This window comes from Bos taurus, chromosome 5 (genome assembly GCF_002263795.3).
Source record: "Bos taurus isolate L1 Dominette 01449 registration number 42190680 breed Hereford chromosome 5, ARS-UCD2.0, whole genome shotgun sequence".
Taxonomy (NCBI): Eukaryota; Metazoa; Chordata; class Mammalia; order Artiodactyla; family Bovidae; genus Bos; species Bos taurus.
Window position 1 is genome coordinate 30,482,144 of NC_037332.1, and position 18,501 is coordinate 30,500,644.

The following is an 18,501-nucleotide window of genomic DNA, read 5'->3' on the forward strand; positions in this document are numbered from 1 at the left end:
GCCTGCTTCCCCCACCACACACACCCGCTGCCGCCTTGCAGCCCTGCTGGTCACCGAAGCTCACAGTCTGGGCTGGGGACAGGAGGAGAAGGCAAGCTCCAGAGAGAAGAGGGCTAGGACCTGAAAAGGGCTGAGGTGGAGGAGCTCAAAAAGAGGGCCTTGGTAAGTCGGAGAGAGGGGTGCGGAGCAGGGCTGAGCAGAGAGGGCCTTTAGTGAGTGGGTGGTGGGAGAAGGGGGAGGAGGAGGGAGAGGTGGAAGGACCTGGGGTCGATGGGGCTTGAGGATCGGCCAGGGAGGCCAGTGTGAGCCCTGGCCTGCTCTCTCCTCTCTGATCCATCCATCATCCAGCCTGGGGGAGCAGATTTGGAATTAGACATGCACGGGGCGACATGGCCCTTAGCCCCCTGAGGAAGACAAATGGCGACAAAGACCTTGAATAAAATTTGTATTTATGGTTGGAGGAGGCCCCTCCCCCACTGACTGCCAATCCTTTCTCTCCCAACCCTTTCAAGCACATAGGGGGCCTCCCTCCAACAGGCCAAGCCTCAGCAACCTCTTTCTTCCTGCACCATAATGGGCTGGAAGGTGCAGAGAAGGGGAACAGGAAACAAGAGATGAAGGAATCACTTTCCACCCAATAATCATGCCCTGATGTATCCTGGACTCTCATTTTATGTATTGTACTTTTATACATTACAGTAGTGGCTTATCCTAGTCTCTAAGAGATCCTTTGCAGTTGTCTACCTCCAGGGCCTCCAAATATCCCAGTTTGCCAGTCCTGGGACTCCTTCTTCAAGCTTCTGGCCCCCGGAGACCCTGTGAGTAGGAAATTTCCCCTCGAGGGGCCAGATCCTGAGGAAGGATGTTTCCTCTTGGCCACCGGAATGACCACTCACCTCTCACAGGAGGATGCCTAGCACTGAATCTGCATTATTTGCTCTATTACTTTGCATAACCAATTTCAAATCCCTCCGCCAAGCATTTGTTATGTGAGGTCCAACTTCTCTGAGTTTCCATCTGACCACAGCCCTTTGAGGGAGGGGGAAGGGGCAGAGATCCTGGTGCTGGCCAAGGTCTAGGACAAGGGCAGTGGTGGGGCTGGGCTGGGCCTGCAGGGCCTTCTGACTCTTTCTCCCCAGTAAACTCAACACTTCAGTCCTGAGACAGGAGAGATGACATTTGTGGGGTACCACATTTAGGGACTAGGAAACAGACAAATATAAAACCTCCCTTCCAACAGCCCTCACATATATACACACAAAGACAACACACGATCCACAATCCCACTCACCCAGGGACACACAAGGCCAGGGTCCCATGGACACGTCCACACTTGCCAGCACACTGTCACAATGCACAGGCCCAGAGCCTACCACACTGCTCCAAGAAGCGCCCCGCCTCCGCGTCTTCCCCACAGTTGATATGTCACATTGGAGTCCGAACACGGACCTGGGTGTCTCTCTGCAGCGCGCCATTTACATTTCTCTCTCGATCTGTCAACCTGTCTTGGCTCCCGTCTCTCTCTCTCCGTCTCTGTCTCTCCCTCTCCCCCTCTGGGGCTGTCAGTGAGCCTCTTTTCCAAGCTTTGTCTCTGTCTCTGCGTCTCTATTTGGCTTTCCGTCCCTTTGATTTCTCTGTAGCTCCTTCTCTGCTTCCCTGTAGGTTTCCTGCTTGCTTTCCCGGGCTGGTCTGTTTTCTCACTCTGTTCCCTCGCTCGCTCGTTTGCTCTGCGCCCCTCAACACTGGGGGTCGAGGGTAGTAGAGGTGCCTGCAGATTTGCCTTTTCCAGTTCGGGCCAACACGTACCCGTTGAACCCTTGACCATATATTATTTGGTCATGGGCACTGAGTGGCAAATTTCGATTCTTTCCTAGTCCTTTTTGTTTGGTTGCGGGCTTTTTTTTTTTTTTTTGGTGGGGGTGGGGGAGCCGGGGAGGGCTCATTTTTGCTCAGGAATCTACCTCTATCTTCTTATGTGTATCTCGACCGCTTTTTATCCCATCGCTATTTGTGGCCTCCTTCAAGCTCCGGGAATACCAAACTCAGGGTAGAGGGTGAAAGTAAGGATAGGGTGGGGGCGGTGAATCCCTGCAGAACTGGCTTAGAGCGGGTCAGGAACCGAGAGGCTGGGGGGACGCGGGACTGGGGCCGAGGCCTGCCCCGCCTCCACGCTTCCCTCTCTGGGCGCCAGGGGTCGCTCGGCAGCCCCCCCTCCCCCGGCCGCTTATAGCGGCTCCCGCCGCGCGCCGGCTCACACCACCCGCACTGCCGCCCAGGGAGGGAGGGGAGGAAGGTTAGGGACGCAGAGAGGGAAAGCGCTAGCAGGAGGGAGACGTGGGGCCAGGGCTCCAGCAGGGGGCTGGGGCCGCGGCTAGGGTAGAAAGGTGGGTCAGGGCTCGCCGAGAGCCAGAGCGCAAACCTGCAGAGGAGGTCGCGTCCGGTGGGCATCACCCGCAGCGCAGAGTCCGGGACGTCCAGAGCGCGGAGAGCAGTCCCAGCTCCAGCTGGAACGATCCGTCTGGGTAGCCGGGGACCTAGGCGCCGCCATCCTCGAGAAAGCAGCTGTCCGGAGAGCAGGCATCCTAGATCCGTTAAGAAACCAGCCGTCCGAGAAGCCGCAGATTTCAGGCGCCCTGGAACGTTAGATTGAACGAGAGGGTAATAGAGGACCACGGACTCTGAACCGTCTGGAGCTGCCTCTGGTCCACGGGGGAACCTCCGCCTTGACGGAAGGTTTGGGGAACGGCACCGCTGAGGCGGAAGCCCGAAGGGGTGGGGGTGCCGGGCGCAGCCGTCGGGGGGGTTCCGACCCAAGCCCGAGCCCGGCCACCGCCTCCGGGGCCCGCAGGAAGCCCCAGGCCTCCGGCACCATTGCGCCCAAGAGTGAGGAGGACCTGCTAGCCCTGGCCGCGTCGCGGCTGAGCCGCCGCAAGCGGGTGGCGGGCGCGGCCGTCGGGGTGGCCATGGTGCTGCTGCTGCTGGTGGCCATTCCGCTGCTAGTGCACAGCTCCCAGGGGCCGGCGCACTACGAAATGCTGGGTCGCTGCCGCATGGTGTGCGACCCGCACGGGCCGCGAGGCCCAGGACCCGACGGCGCACCCGCCTCCGTGCCCCCCTTTCCTCCCGGCGCCAAGGGAGAGGCGGGCCGGCGCGGGAAGGCAGGTCTGCGAGGGCCCCCGGGACCACCAGGTCCTAGAGGGCCTCCAGGAGAGCCGGGCAGGCCGGGTCCTCCGGGCCCTCCCGGCCCAGGCCCCGGCGGAGTGGCGCCCCCTGCCGGCTACGTGCCTCGAATTGCCTTCTATGCTGGCCTGCGGCGGCCACATGAGGGTTACGAGGTGCTGCGCTTCGACGACGTGGTGACCAACGTAGGCAACGCCTATGAGGCGGCCAGTGGCAAGTTCACTTGCCCCATGCCGGGTGTCTACTTCTTCGCTTACCATGTGCTGATGCGCGGCGGTGATGGCACCAGCATGTGGGCCGACTTGATGAAGAATGGACAGGTGAGATGCCCCTCTCCCACCCAGCCCAAGACAGGGAAGCTTTCTAAATCCCCCTGCTTTCAGTACACAACCCGAATCTCTTCCCCAAACAGCGTCACTAAATCCAAGAAGGACAGCTTGCCAAGAACTTAGAAATCGCTTCACTTAGCCGAAAAGGAATTGGGGGCCAGAGAAAGGAAATGACCTGCCCAGGGTCTCACAGGGACGTTAGGAATGGTGTCAGAATTAAAAGGCAAATCTTATTGTATAAGCAGCTGCTACCTCACAGTCCATCTGTAGGCAACTTACACCAAACCTCTCTGGTATCTCACCCTGCCAACTAGCCTCTTTTCTCATTCTGTCTCTTGCAGCTCTGCGGGCCTTCAGGTTACACAGTCGCTCCATGGGCTAGTTCCCAGAGTCTGGCTCTTTCAAATTAGCATGGAATCTGAGTTTCAGGTGGTGGGCAGTTGGTAGCTGCTCCCGTGTGGGGGCATTCAGCTTGGATTTTTTAGGATAAAGTAAAAAAGAAAGAAAACACTTGCTCATTTCCCAGGCAACTCTATTGCTAGTCCCAAGGCCTGGGGTCCCTGGTTTTAGAGTGGCCTTTACCCTCAGCTAATACGGAGTCAGTAGGCAGAGGTAGAAGATGTGGCAGCTCAAGGGCCAGCCAGGTGGCCTGCAGGAATGAATTTGGGAGAAGGAAGGAGGCAAAGGACAGAAGCCGCGGACCCCAGCAGGGTCCTGTGGTCAGAGTCGGAGTCTCTGCTGCCTTAGCTTGGGAGAAAAGCCCCAAAGACTCAGCTCAGGGTCTGGCCTCCGCCCCCAGACACGCAGCAGGGAGGGAGAGAGGCCTTGGGGTAGGGGTGGGGAACTGTGCCTGGGCTGCTGGAAGCCAGGGGTGTAAGGTTAGGGCTGAGCTGTGACCTCCTCACCCTGCTGTCCCATGGGGTCATTTGACCAGGCGCATCTGGCCAGCTTCTCTCAGCTGTCCAAACCCCAGGTCTTGCTACAGCTGCAGCACCTTTCGCCTCCAAGACCTGCAGGCACTATTCTGGGGTCTCCTCCCAGCAGAGCCACCCCAGGAACCCAGGGAAAGGGAGTGAGAGTGTGTGTGTATTAGACTGTAGAGTGTATGTGCATGATGAAGTGTGTAGGTGCGGGGTTCGGAGGTGTGAGAGTGGAGCGATGTCTACCTGCCTGTGGCACTGAGTAGGTGTGCCTGGTCTATGTGGGGTGTCTGTGAGGGGCCATGGGGGTGGGTGTGTGTATCTAGAGTGTGTCAGTTCCCGAGGGGGGAGGGCCCCGCGGCTCCCACTCTGTATTCTGTGGTGCGGGCGCTGCAGCCCTGGGGACGGTAAATAGTGATTAGAATAATGATGAATAATTAATGAGTTAATAACCAGCCCCCGCGGGACAGGAAGAGGGGGGCTGGGAGGGGGCTGGCGGCTCGAGGCGACCTGCAGCAACAAGACCAGAAAGGGGAGGGGCTACCTGTTGGGGCGGAAAGCGACCCCCACGTCGGGGCACCCTCGGGGCTAGGAGGGGCAAATATATAGACTGGCACCTTCCCACAGCCCGCACCCTTGCTTGCACACGTACAGGCATGCCTGTGCCCTGTCACCGGGGGATGGGAACACGAGTTTAGGAGGTCAAAGCGGGTTCAGAATCTTAGAAATTATTCTACAATCGAACTCTTATTTTTTAAATGATAATACTAATAGAAAATCTATATAGCGTTTCCTTTGTGCCAAGCAGTGTTTTAACACACTTCATATGTAATAACTCATTTAATCCAAACAACCTGATGAGGTAGGTTCTATTATTACCTCCCACCTTATAGCTCAAATGGAGGACCACAGAAAGCGTGAAACTTGCCCACTTCCCGGCAGTGAGCGAATGAATGGCGGTGCCTGCGAAGCACCTTGTCTTTCCGGACCCCTGCAGTCTGTTACCAACGTATCGCTTTCACAGGTCCAGTTCCACCTCCCTGACTGAACCCTCCTCACCCTAGCTCCGTAGAAAGCGTGAGTGGGTTGTCCTGTTCTCCCTACTAGGTCCGGGCCAGCGCCATCGCCCAGGATGCCGACCAGAACTACGACTACGCCAGCAACAGCGTGATCCTGCACCTGGATGTGGGCGACGAAGTCTTCATCAAGCTGGACGGCGGGAAGGTGCACGGCGGTAACACCAACAAGTACAGCACCTTCTCTGGCTTCATCATCTACCCAGACTGAGCCGGACTCCGTTCCCGGGCGCCCTCGCTCGCCCTTCGCCTCTGCTCCCCTCCCTACCACCTTCAGCTTGCTCCACCCAAGGCGCCGCCCCATCCTTTGAGAGCCTGGCGGTGGACCGACCCTCCGGATACGGGAGGTGGCCTTAATGGGCGGACTCTTAGTGCTCCGGGGTGTAACTACGTGGCTGGGGAGCTGAGCAAGCCGGTGGGAGGAGCAGAGCAACTCGGGAAGGGACCACCAGCATCCGTGCACATGCCTGTGAAAGCCGGGGCAGCAGAGCGGCGCGGGTCACAGGTCATGGCCCTCTCTTCAGCCGGGAGCTAGGGAAGTTTCACTGGCTGTAGCACAGAGGCATGGAAAGCAGAAAACAGAAGGGAAACGCTGGCTTTGGGGAAGGGAGAACGCATCTGGGTGGGGGGAGAGGAGACGGGGTGGGCGCTGGTCCTGTCATGACTTCTCTGCCATCTCTTCTTCCCTCATCTCCATTTTCAGGCTTCAGGCTCTAGCTTTGGCAGTCTTCCTGTGAACTGGGGGAACCAGTTGGTTCTTTCTTAGCACTTAAAACTCATCCTGTACAGTCTCCATATCACCCCCATCTGGGTTAGGCCCTGGGGCTACAGCTGCTGCTGCCTCTTCCAATAAAGTAAAGTTGGAGAATGTGGGTGCCTCTTAACTTGGTGCAGAATAGGGGAAAGTGGCTGAACCCTTCCTCACTCCTCTCAAGGACCCGTACCCTATTACACTCTGTCAGAGGCCAAGGTTTAATTATCCCTGGCAAGGTCTGCCTCTGGGAGCAGAGGGGAGTGGCCCAGGGTTTCTACTCTGATATGGCAAGGGTGTCAGCTTCAGGAGAGCTTTGAGGCCTTCTACTAGAGGGGACACCAACCAGAGTGACACTAACAAGGGATGATCTCAGAGATATGGGTCTGGTGCTTCTGCTTTTTGCTGATGATGCAGGGGGGAAGAGTTCTAGGGAGCTCTATGTGATGAGTGAGTTGCTGATGGCTCCTGGGAGTGGCCAAGATTTCAAGGAGGAAGGAGAAAAGCAGGTCCCCAAAGTCCTACATTCACCTCCACCCCCAACAGATTCACTCATAGAGCCTACTGGGAGGGTAGGGTGGACAGAGGTGGGGTGACCTGGTCAGTTCCTAGGTGAGGGAGTCTGGGGGAGGGGGAGAACCCAGGGCTGACCTCTAAGTTGGAGAACACTGCCACCATGTGGACAAGAACAACACAGCAGTAGCTGGCCTAGGCAGGACCACAGGAAAAGACACTTGGACACTTGAGAAACTTTATTGAAGGACAAAAGGGTGTCAGTTCCAATCCACGGTGTGGAAAATAAATAAGGTTAAAAGGAAGGAGCAAGACAGGACAGGGGTGAGTGGACGCAGATGCTTCATGACGGAGAATCCTGTGGGGCAGCATCACCAACTGGAATAAAACACTAAGGAGAAAAAAGACTTTGTCACAGCCCAGCCATTCTTGAACTGTACCCAGCTCTTCCCACTGTAAAGAAGCCGAGGCCGCCCCCTGCCCCCACTTCCCACAGGCCTCTGTGCAGGTACAGCTGGCTGTGGACGGCAGGCTCACCAGGGCGTCCTGCCATTCCAGCAACATGGCCACGGGGTTGGTGCAGACCCTGGTGAGGCCTGAGGGAGGGGCTCGGCTGGTGTAGAAGGCACACTCATCGTCCAGGCAGGCCTCGTGGAAGCCGTGGATGGCAGTCAGACATGCTTTGAGGCGCTGCCTCAGGGCCATGGTCCGAGGGGCCGGATGGCTGGCACCTGAGGGCCAGGGGCCATGGAGAGTTCAGGGTGGACTCTGAAGTCCAAGACTCCCACCACATACCGCCCTATCCCACCCCCCACCAGGGCCAAGCCAATTAGGAGTACAGGGCTGAAGGTGCCATACCACCCACCCGCCCACCCCAATGGGAGAGCTAGGCTGGGGCAAGGCAGGCAGGGGAAAGAAAGCATGGGATCATCTGGTGCAGGGCAGGCCCTGCTCCCAGCAAGAGATGATAACCTCCTTTGTTCACAACCCCACCCAAGCAACTCCTTACCTGCCGGGCCCGGTGAGGGCTTCAGAGACTGGAGTGAGCGGATAGGGGGGCTGGCACAAAGTGGGCGCTGGGAGGAGAAGGTCAGGCTGGTGGTCGCTGGAGCCCACTGACTGGTGCGGGGCCGTGGACTTGACTCTGGATTTCTGAGTTCCAGGGAGCAGGCTTCTGATACCCCTGGATCTACCCTAGTGGAGGGCTCTGGGAGTCCTATCTGCCCCTGGGGGCAGGCCTGAAGGGGTCCAGGTTCTGCTGGAGGGCTGGGCCCTGATGCCTCAGGCTGCTCCTGGGTGGAGAGCTCTGGTTTCTCAGGCCCCCTCCCATGGCAGGACTCTGGGGGGCCTTGCTCAGCTGGAGGGCAGGGCGGGGCGATCTCAGGCTCCGCTCTAGGGCAGGGATCTGGCTTCCCACACTCCTCTGGAAAGTAGGGTTTTGGCAGCTCAGGGTGCTGTAACAGTCCAGAAAGGTGAAAAGCCCCCGGTATTTTTTCAGGGGCATTCAGAGTTCTAGAAATCTCAGCCAGCAGGGGCTGAAGTTCCACCATATCCAGAGAGGAGCTTTCATTAAGGGGGGCACACTTGCCCTCTGCCAGCCCCTCCACTTCCTGCCGCAAAAGCTGCTGCAGGATACTGATGCGCTGTAGGCAGGAGAGAGCTTGATGTCAACAGCATGTCTGTACCCACTCTGTCCTATTCCCATGCCCACCCTCCCCCACTCCTATTTCTCAGTCCCAGCCCTGTCAGTGTCCATCAGCCATTGAAGCTGTTACCCACACCAGCCCACCTGCATCTTCAGCTCCTGGAGGTTGGGGGTTCGACTGGGGTGGGGTCCGTAAGAAGTCGACACAGGTGGCTTCCCAGGCCCCTCCTGCAACCTTATACCACTCTCCTGGTCAAATAACCGGACTGCAATCTGCTCCTGCCACATGGGAGGAGAGGGGTCACATGAGGAAGCCAGGCTGGGGTAAGAAGAAGACTACTTTGAGTCCAACCCTCATGAGAAAGGGATCAGGTCCTTAACTGAGTGTCCCCAGACTTGGATTAGAAGGGGCAACAGAGAAGCAGGGAGAGTTGGAGGGTTAGGCAGCTTTTTCTTAAGAGCCCACCTGCCTCAAAAACGCTGGGCCTGAGATCAACAGGACAGAATCAGGTATCTCAGGATGGGGAAGTTCAGATACTTACCCAGGGCAGGGCAGGCTCTTCAGGGCAAGGTTGAGGGGAGAGGCCACTCAACCCTCGGGCCTGGGTCAGAAGTGAGATGCCATGACTTCCTGTACCCATCCATCATCCTCTTCCTCCCCCAGTCCTGGCCTAGGCCTGTGACCTCCCCTGCCCTCTCTTACCTGCTGAACTCTGGAGGCTGATGGGAGCGGTGTGAACTGGGTTCTGGGGCGGGTGGCAAGACGCCGCAACACTGAATATGAGATCTGGGGAGAGACAGGGGTGGCTGAGCAGGGACAGATCGAGACCCAGCAGGGATCCCAGCCAGACTGTTCTGCCCTTGCCCAGCCCCCAGTAGCTACAGATACAAACTGGAGCTGAGGGGCCAGGGGATGGTACACGCTGAGCCCGTCCAAAGGGTGATGGCCGGGTGATGGCAGGTGGCACTGCTTGGCCAGGGGAGGGCATCAGGCAGGAGTCACAGCCGTCCTGTGGAGAAGAACCAGGTGGAAGAGTGATCCCTCCCACTTGGCACTGCTCTGTCTTGTTCTCACTTCAGCAGCCAGTGTGATTCTTTAAGAGCTAATCAAATCATATCCCTCCCTTGGTCATTCCCCTCTCCTTGGCTTTCCACTCATTCCAAGTCATAGCCAAGGTCTTATGCTTGTTTATAAATCCTTACCCAGCCCGATTCTGTCATTGCTCTAACTTCTTACTTCCTCTCCTTATTCTGCTTTAGCCTTGCTTTTTTGCTAATTCTTAAGCACACCAGGTAGACCCCCTGTGTACATCTGAAGTTCTCATGTCCTGGAACGTTCTTCCCTCAGATATCTGCGGGGCTCACTCCCTCAACTCTTTCTGCTCTTCACGTAGCCACACCTCAGTGATACTCCCTTGACCCCTGCAACTGCAATACCACCCACTCCCTCCAGTTCTCCTTCCCTTATAGTACCTTGGGGGCTTCCCTCGTAGCTGAGACAGTAAAAAATCTGCCTGCAATGCAGGAGACCCAGGTTCGATCCCTGGGTTGGGAAGATCCCCTGGAGGAGGGCATGGCTACCTACTCCAGTATTCTTGCCTGGAAAATCCAATGGACAGAGTACCCTGGTGGGTTGTAGTCCATGGAATTGCAAACAGTTGGACATGACTGGAGCAACTAACAATTTAGTACCTTTTTTTTTTAACAGATAACTTATAACCATCTGACATACTATATATTTTACATGAGTATTTATTTTCTATCTCCCCTTCTAGAATGTGAACTTATTTCGTATTGTATATCCAGAACCTAGAACAGTGCTTGGCACACAGTAGCTGGTCAATAAACCCCTGTGTGTGGAGGAAATGAACGAGCTGTCAGATCTGTCTCACTCTCAGCACTGACCTGACAGTGACCTAAATACGTATCAGACTGTGACCTCTGGAGACCTCCAGGGGCCAGTGCCACTCTGGAGAGGGCTTGGGTCCATCTGGGACAAACAAGGACCCAATGAACATGCTGAGATCCAAGCAGGGACTGTTTGGCTCTACCCACAATCCTCAGTGCTGCTGGGGACTCCCTCGTGTACATCCTCTGCCCCTTCCCCAATCCCAGGAGGGTCCCATCTCACCCTGGTGTGGGTTTTATCTCGGGTTTCTTTTAATGGTATCCGCTGGGCCAGGCCGAGGGGGCCACCTCCTCCTTCATCTGACTGAGTGACAACTTCATGTTCCCCTTCAGGGAGAGAGGAAGCTAGGAGGAGACAGGAAATTTGCTGTAGTGTCTGAAACACACATCAAAGTCTGGCACATGGTTTTGCAACCTCCGGAAAGGGTATGCCAGTTTGACAGCCACCACTGCACCATCAAGCCTGGGGACCCATCCAGTACCCCTTTGAACTCAGAAGTCACTCATTAATCTGAATACCCTGAGTGGGCTAGGGGTGTGGTGATGGCTCTAAGCCGCTGACGTAGGACAGTGAGTCGAAGGTAAATCTTGCAGGAAGTGGCAGAGAGAGGATACAAATGAGGACCACCTCCTCTGACACAAGTGTAACCGGGCAAACCTGTGGCCTGTGAAGAAGATCTCTTCCTCTCTGTCTCCTCCTGATCTGGCCTTCCCGCCACAGCCCTCCTGAGCTTTCTCTCGGTTTGCTCCCTACAAGCAGGCTCCCAGCTGACGTTCTCTCCCCATGGCCAGACACACTCACCAGGCTGCACAGACGTCTCCGGAAGGGATCCTGAGGCCTGGCTCACTGAAGTCCTGAGGACAACAAGGACAGTGGCAAGCAGTCACTGAGTACCAGATATGAGCTGGGAACTGTGCAAAGTGCTTTACAAACATCATCTAATTCTCACAACAACTTCAAATGATGATACAAACATTGTCCTCATTTGACAGATTAAAGAAACTGAAGCTTGGCAGGTAAGGCAAGCTTGAACAACTTGTAAGTGCTGAGAGTCAGGAATCAAACCCAAACCCCATTTGTTCCCACAGTCTGTGCTCTAGCCACTACACAAGGGATGGCACCTCTCATTTCTTTCCCCTTCCGCCCCTCACAACCTGAAGAAACTGATGCCATATTGAGGCCGGACTATGAAGGCCTGAACTTCACTGCAAGGGTTCACCCTGGGAATTCACAGATTTTCCCCTCCGCCCCGCCTCCAGGCTGGTGGGAAGTCCTAAAGCTACCAGAGGGCCCAGCCCTGAGGGACCCTGTATCAGATACTGAATCATTCTTTTCCAAATGACCCCCTCCTTACTTGCTGCTGCCACTGGTCTCTCTTCTTAGTTCCTGGAAACAGGGAAGAGCAGAGGGGTGAGAGGAAGATCCTGAAGGTGGAATCTGAGCCACACAGGAGCAAAAGAAAAAGGAGAGTCAGAAGCAGGCTCCAAACCTTCAGGTTTCACCACCAACCCCATCGGCCTCCATACAACCCTTCTGCTTACCAGGAGCTACCTTCCATCCCAAGGCCCAGCTGTGTCCTTAGGAGTTCCCAGGAACACTTAGTATCAGCCCCTTAAGAACACTCACCAGAGCCTCCAACCTCTGGGGACACAAGGTCCGACCTCTAGGCCCTGGTCCCTCCAGCCTTGAGAAGCAGGAAGCCCTGACAGGGTCCAGTCGATGGGTAGGGGTTCTGGGGGCCAAATATGCAGACGCCCGGGCATCCTAGGACCCCAAAAGAGACTCTCAGTACAGGCTCAGGATTCCCTCCTCAGCCTACCCCAGCCTGATCTCCTCCTATCCCGGCTCATTACCTGACCCTTCCGGATGGTGCCTCCCTGGGTCCCTCGAACCAGTACTCTCTGAGCCAGACTGGGCTGGCGCCCCAGGCGACAGCTCTTCACCCCCTCACCTGACAGGATGGTGGCCAGGGCTGCAGGGTCAGCCACAAACTCTATGGTCCCTGGAGCCTCTGCAAGGGAAAAAGAGAAGGAAAGGCGAGGAGGGATAGGAAGGAGGGGAGGCTGAGGGGCTGGGGAGCCTAGCATTGTCACCTTGAGGTGCATGAGCCAAAGAGACTCATATAGCTGAACTCAGCTCAACAAACATTCATAGGACTTTAATCTGCATAAGACACTATTCTAGACACTGCCACCCAGAGAAGAATACGACAAAGCCCCCATCCTCAGGAAGGTAACATCAAACTATAGAGGGGTAACAGATTCAAATCAAAGTGTGGACATATTATAAGAGAAGTGCAGGGAATTCCCGGGCGGTACACTGGTTAGAACTCGGTGCTTTCACTGCCTTGGCCCAGGTCTAGATCCCATAAGTTACATCTAATAAAAGAATGAATGAGTGAATGGATAAATGAATGAATAAACAAACAAGTAAAGTTCAGCAAATCATTAGAACAAAGAGCAATTGATAGTGACTAGAGGAGCCGGAAAAGGCTTTAGAAGTGATGACACATTGTTGAAGAAAAGAAAGGGCCTCTAAGAGCAAAGAGCTTTCTAGGAGCAGAGACTAGGAATTACAGTAAGCAGGAGAGGCAGGACTACAAAGCCCCCAAACCCCACTGCACCAACCCATTCTCCCACCCAGTTCTACAGCCTCCAACAGATACCTGTCTGGGGAGGTGGCCTAGGGCCCACATTTTGACCCCCATGGCTAGGCCTGAGCTCCTCCAAGGGGTTCCGGAGCTGAGTGCTCCCCACCAATTTCTCAGATTGCTCTGTCTGGCGTGTGGCTTTCAACCTGGGGCCTGCTGAGTCTGCGAGGGGGCGCTGAATACTGAGCTTCTGCCCCAATCTCTAGGGGAGGGGAGAAAAAAAGCTTAGCTCAGCGTTGAGGTGCATTGCTGCTTCCTTGTAGCTACTGTCTTCGTTCCCCCAGGCTCCTCTTACCTTTGGATCTTGGTTCTCCTGGTCCAGGGCGCTGGGTTTGACTGTGGGGAGAGGTGGGCGTCTCTGAGAGCGAACGGGAATCTTGCTAGGAGTGGGAGATACACCCCGGAGGAGAGGATCCTTCGGGGCTTGGAGGGTGGTCATGACGACTACAACTAAAAAGGAGAAAAAAGGATCAGGGATCAAAGGTCAGCCAGTTCGAGGCTTTGGTCCTGACATTCCAGATACTCCTACCTCCGCCCAAATCCACGCGCCCAGAAGACCCGGCGCCTGCAAGGGCGCTTTTCGGTCATCTCCTGACACTCCGAGCCTACTCTTTCGTCCCAGGACCCCGAACTGCCTCTCTTCCCTACGAGCGCCGGCAGCCCTCATTCCCTCCAAGATCTCCGTGCCGCACCTCCCCCTGAACCCCTCAGGGTCTCCCCCACTTTCTTTGCTTTTCCCCCCGACTCTCTGGGCCTCTGCTCCAGGTACTTCCCCAGTTTGTAAAATACGCCAAGCTCCTGATTGGCTCGTCTGTGCTCCCGCGGAGCGCGTGACGCAAGATTCAGCTATCCAATCTACAGGCCTCGGAGGCGGGGCCAAAAGAAGGACTAGTTGCCGAGCCGCTTTCTGGCCAGGAAAAAAAATGACCCGACTCAATCAGCCAATCCGAGAGTGGAGCGCGGGGTGGAAGAGGAAAGAGGAGACCGTTCTGAGGTCCAGGAAGGCGTCGGCTCTGAGTCTGGGCAACAACGGGCGCTGGCGAACTCTCGCGAGGTCTCGGGACTGGTGCGGGAAGGTCCAGTCTCGGCATTGTGGAAGGGCTTGCGTCCTGCAAGCTGACAGTGTTGGAGGCTGGCCCCAGCCACTGACTCAGCTCTGATCAGTTAGGCCGTCAAGCTTTGGGGACCCTGTCCAGACACTTTGTGGGAAAAGTCTGCCTGGGTCGAGGAACTGCCTCCAAACGAGCGGAGAGGTCTGGAGAAAATTGAACTAACAATAACAAAAATGAAAGGTTACAGTGAAAAAGAAAAAAGTTTTCCTTTTTCTCTTGCCCTTTTCTGAGCTCTTTTTTTTTTTTCACTTTAACTTCCGGATCTGTAGTCGGCAATCAAGGCTAACTTGATATGTAAGCTACATATGTATCTCCTTTAAACTCTGCGTGAGCTACATTGTGCACCTGTAGCTTCTGTTAGTTACATTCTAACTCAATGCTAATCACATCCTGTGTTTGGTGCTCACCTTTACAGCAGTCTTTGCAGAGCACCCCTTGTAGTTCTCTCTCTCTTTTTTTTCTTATACTACAGAAAGGAGGCCACAGTACAATTCATGAAAGACAATGGACCCAACTGCTGGGCTACCTTACACCGTGGAGAAGGAAATGGCAACCCACTCCAATATTCCTGCCTGGATAATTCCATGGACAGAGGAGCCTGGTGGGCTACAGTCCTTTGGGTTGCTAAGAGTCGCATCAGACTTAGTGACTAGACAACAACAGCCTGACTCCAGTCTGTTACTGTTTTTGAAACAATGCAAGAGGAAAAAAAAATACAAGATCCTTACACATTTGTTCCACATCACTGACCCCTGACTGTGAGCCCTCATCTATATGATCCCCCAGATTCTTTGGCGGGGGCGGGAAGGGGCCACAGTTCTTGAGGCATGTTTTCCCCTCCAGGCTGGCCGAGATTTAAAGCCACCTTTCTATTTCCTCCAAATTCCCTCCATATTTTTTCTTTCCAGCTTCAGTGGACAGAAAAAGCCAAGGTTTTTGGCAACGTCAGAAAATTCTTTTTTTCACTCAAGCTGTATGAATGGTGAGGTATGGTCTTCATTTCATAGAAAAGAAAGAAGACTCAAATGAGAATCATTGGGGCAGTCGTGAAGAGGCGTGCAGCTCGGCCCTGGCAGCACAAGTACCCGGGGCAAGGAGGTTAACAACCTCTGCCTGGGCCCTTCCACGATGTCAAAGGCGGAGGAGGCCAAGAAGCTGGCAGGCTGCGCCGTGGCAGAGAAGGAGGTGAGGAATAACCAAGTGCTGGGAACTGGTAGTGACTCTACAATTGTCCACGCAGTGCAACGAATAGCTAAAAGAGTGAAACGAGGGAATCGGAACCACGTTTGTATTCCCACTTCCTTCCAGGCCCATCAGCTTATCCTACAGTATGACTTACCTCTCAGTGAACCAGAGATCCGCCACACCATCAATGGTGCTGATGAAGTAGATGCAGACCTCAACCTCACAAGGGCGGTGGAGGCCACCTCACCCAGAAAATTGTGGCCGGCAAAGCCATCCGTTTCATTGTGATCTCTGATTTTAGGAAAGATTCAAAGAACCTCGGGAATCAGTGGCACAAGGGGATTCCCATCGAGGTCATCCGATGGCCTATGTCGCAGTGAGCTGAACCGGGACCCAGAAGTTTGGGGGTGCGATTTAACTTCCACTGGCTGTCAACAAGGCAGGTTGTGTGGTGAGGGATAATGGGAACTTTATCCTGGACTGGAAGTTTGACCAGGTCCACAAATGGAGTAAAGTGAACACAGCTATCAAAATGATCCCAGGCATGCTGGACATGGGCCTGTTCATCAACATATTGGAGAGACCCTACTTTGGGATGTAGAACAGCTTGGTGAACAGGAGGGAGAAGCTGTTCTGAACTGGCCTTGCAGGAGTGTAGTGTGTTTCTCTCGTGTTCCCAGCCCACCTCGGAGGCGGCCACATCTCTCTGAACCTTTGCCTTAATGTGTCTGTGCCTGCTGGACAACTTGAGAGGGTGAGGGGTTGAGGGTTAAGTTCAGTCTTCTGAAGCACTGTTATTACATGTTTTTTTAAAAAGAGAGATATAAATGTATATGTGCTAAGGCTCTTCAGTCCCATTGGACTCTTTGCAATCCCCATGGACTGTAGCCCACAAGGCTCCTCTGTCCATGGGATTCTCCAGGCAAGAATACTGGAGTGGATTGCTATTTTCTTCTCCAGGGGATCTTCCCGACCCAGGGATCAAACTGGTGTCTCTAATGTCTGCTGCATTGGCAAGTGGGTTCTTTACCACCTAGTAAAACCCTTTATATATATATATATATATATATATATATATATATATTTTACTATTAAAAATACTCAGTTTTTAAAATAAAGTAGAATTCGATTTCATGTTTTCTATGAAACATTTACACACACACACACACACACACACACACACACACACAAGGAAGACTGTTTTTTAAACTTTCAACTTGAGCCTGATGGTTAAGCTTCTGAATATTGGGTTTGCTGAGATATGTAAGTCAAACTTCTTTTGAAACTGGTGAAATGAAGGGCCCAGCCAGCAGCAGTTCCCTGATGCCTTACTGGAAACATGGGAGTTCTTTTACTTTTCTACTGCACTTTTATTTTTATGTTTTGTTGTGATTACACACAATGCATAGTTACTTGTTCTAATATGTGAACTACAAAAGTCTGGCAAGTGTAGGGGTGTGGTGTGTGGTGGTGACTCAGAATGTGTAAACTATCCCGGGGGGAAATGTGGGGGTTCTTCTGCTGAGGTCAAGGGATTCATTCTGACCCCTCTTGTTGAAGACCATTGGACAGAAATACTTGCCAGTACTGCCAAAGCACTGCTGTGAAACACCTATAAATGATTGTCTTTTTGTTGTTGATATTTTTTGGTCCCTTTATTGTTACTTTGCATGATTCGGCGTCAGAGGTTGTTACCTCTTCATATTGTTTGAAGGTTGAAATAAAACAGTTCAGTGCCAAAAAAGAGAAAAGGCCAGTATCATTGGAACTCAGCACAGCAAGCCTGGAGGACTGGGGAGAGGTGTGGCATCTGCCTGTTGGCAGGCAGGGGGGTGAAAACGAGAGAACCTAGAACACCCTGGTTAGGATGGGAGGGGTTACCCTCTAGTGGGGAATGGGCCATGGCTTCAAATGTGCAGGACACATACATTCTCTCCCTGATGCCAGTGTTTCCTATCACACGACCCTGGAGTTATTCTTGAATTCCTCTTTCCCTCCCCTTCCAGTTTCTTCTTCATACCTTTTCATTATCTTTGGAACTCATTTTCTTGCTTCCTCCTCGTTACCTTCAACCTAATCTCCCCTAGAGGATTGCAAAAGCCTCCCACCATCTGTTCTCTCTTGCTGTCCTCAATAATCCATAATAATTCTAGCAGCTAGAATAAGCTTTCCAAAAGGTGAACCTGATCATATTGCCACTGTGCCTTGACTTACCCCCGCTCCAACTCCCCGTCTTATATCACTTTCCCCTTCTTCTCTGCTTTCCAACTCCATTGCCACTCCCAATCCTTGACATTTGTCATGTTCTTCTAGTCTCTCTGTCTGGAACACTTCCCAGCATGCCGATTCACGCCTCCAAATTGATGTTCACTATTACTTTCTTATAGAAGTCTTCCTTGAACCCCTCTAGTCACAACACTCCCTAATCTAAAAAATGAAAGTTTCCTTAGTTATGTGCACTCAAAGAACTGTGTTTCCTCAGAGCTTGTATCTCAGTTGGTAATTGTATATTCACCAATGTGAACATAATATGTCATATTTATAAACCTGAGCTCTCCTGCTAGACCTCCATGAAGGTGGTGACCTTTTTATTTTTGGCTTACATTATGTTTTCAGTGCCTTGCATTGTTCCTGGCAGTAGAGGTGTTCAATATTTGTTGAATGAGTCAAGAGATGAATGAATAATTGATCAAATGAATACATGGAGAGATAGCAAAGACCTCCGAGAATATTTGAGCTTCCTTTTTACAACAGGGAAGGCTCCTCTAGTCACTCAGCACAGTGCTTGCAAAGGCTAGGAACACTTCTCCAGAGTGTCCAGAGAAGAGTAAGTCCTCAGGGGTAGATGGAACATGGGACAGTAGGTAATAAAACTAGAAAGATGGTCTGACTGGAGGGAAGGTGGGGGTCACCGCATTCCACTAACAGGTACAGCAAATGTACCAGATCCCAACTAGTAGATCAGCAGGGATGGCTGCCGAAAAATACTGTGCGCCTACTGTGTGTAAGGCCCTTTGCCAGACGTTCAGCACACAGAGAGGAGTAAGGCTGAAGTCCGAAGGGTAGAGAAACACCAAGCTGGAGGCTGGCTGCTCAGGGGCTTTCTACGATTTTAAGGTAGTCGGCACGGTCCCAGTCCAAGTCCACACGCCGGGAGACTTGAGTTTGTCAGGCTACCCAGAATCGGTCTTGGGGTCACACTAATCAAATTTGTAAGAGAAATTCAGTGAT

General features: G+C 53.5%; 2 protein-coding genes and 1 pseudogene across 6 annotated transcripts; 2 read left to right on the top strand and 1 right to left on the bottom strand.

Moving 5' to 3' along the window:
• Window positions 1-1,938: 1,938 nt before the first annotated feature.
• On the top strand, window positions 1,939-6,373 carry C1QL4 (complement C1q like 4). Its single transcript, XM_024992452.2, has 2 exons — window positions 1,939-3,500; window positions 5,537-6,373. Exons 1-2 carry the CDS (start codon window positions 2,964-2,966, stop codon window positions 5,714-5,716), a joined length of 717 nt encoding a protein of 238 aa, XP_024848220.1. The 5' UTR covers window positions 1,939-2,963; the 3' UTR covers window positions 5,717-6,373.
• A 617-nt stretch (window positions 6,374-6,990) lies between these two features.
• TROAP (trophinin associated protein) lies at window positions 6,991-13,762 on the bottom strand. 5 transcript variants are annotated; one of them, XM_024991469.2, is made up of 15 exons: window positions 13,697-13,762; window positions 13,269-13,423; window positions 12,989-13,175; window positions 12,177-12,334; window positions 11,950-12,087; window positions 11,678-11,760; window positions 11,125-11,177; window positions 10,546-10,667; window positions 9,308-9,424; window positions 9,118-9,201; window positions 8,957-9,016; window positions 8,559-8,693; window positions 7,779-8,412; window positions 7,307-7,500; window positions 6,991-7,160 (listed from the first exon to the last, which is right to left on the bottom strand). In XM_024991469.2, exons 2-15 carry the CDS (start codon window positions 13,410-13,412, stop codon window positions 7,113-7,115), a joined length of 2,157 nt encoding a protein of 718 aa, XP_024847237.1. In that variant the 5' UTR covers window positions 13,413-13,423; window positions 13,697-13,762; the 3' UTR covers window positions 6,991-7,112. The 5 variants fall into 5 exon arrangements, with proteins under 5 accessions (XP_024847237.1, XP_010803248.1, XP_024847236.1 ...); XM_010804946.4 differs by having other exon boundaries at window positions 13,666-13,762; XM_024991468.2 differs by having other exon boundaries at window positions 13,503-13,762.
• Window positions 13,763-15,064: 1,302 nt separating this feature from the next.
• LOC616853 (ribose-5-phosphate isomerase-like) lies at window positions 15,065-16,308 on the top strand (annotated as a pseudogene).
• The last annotated feature ends 2,193 nt before the right edge of the window (window positions 16,309-18,501 follow it).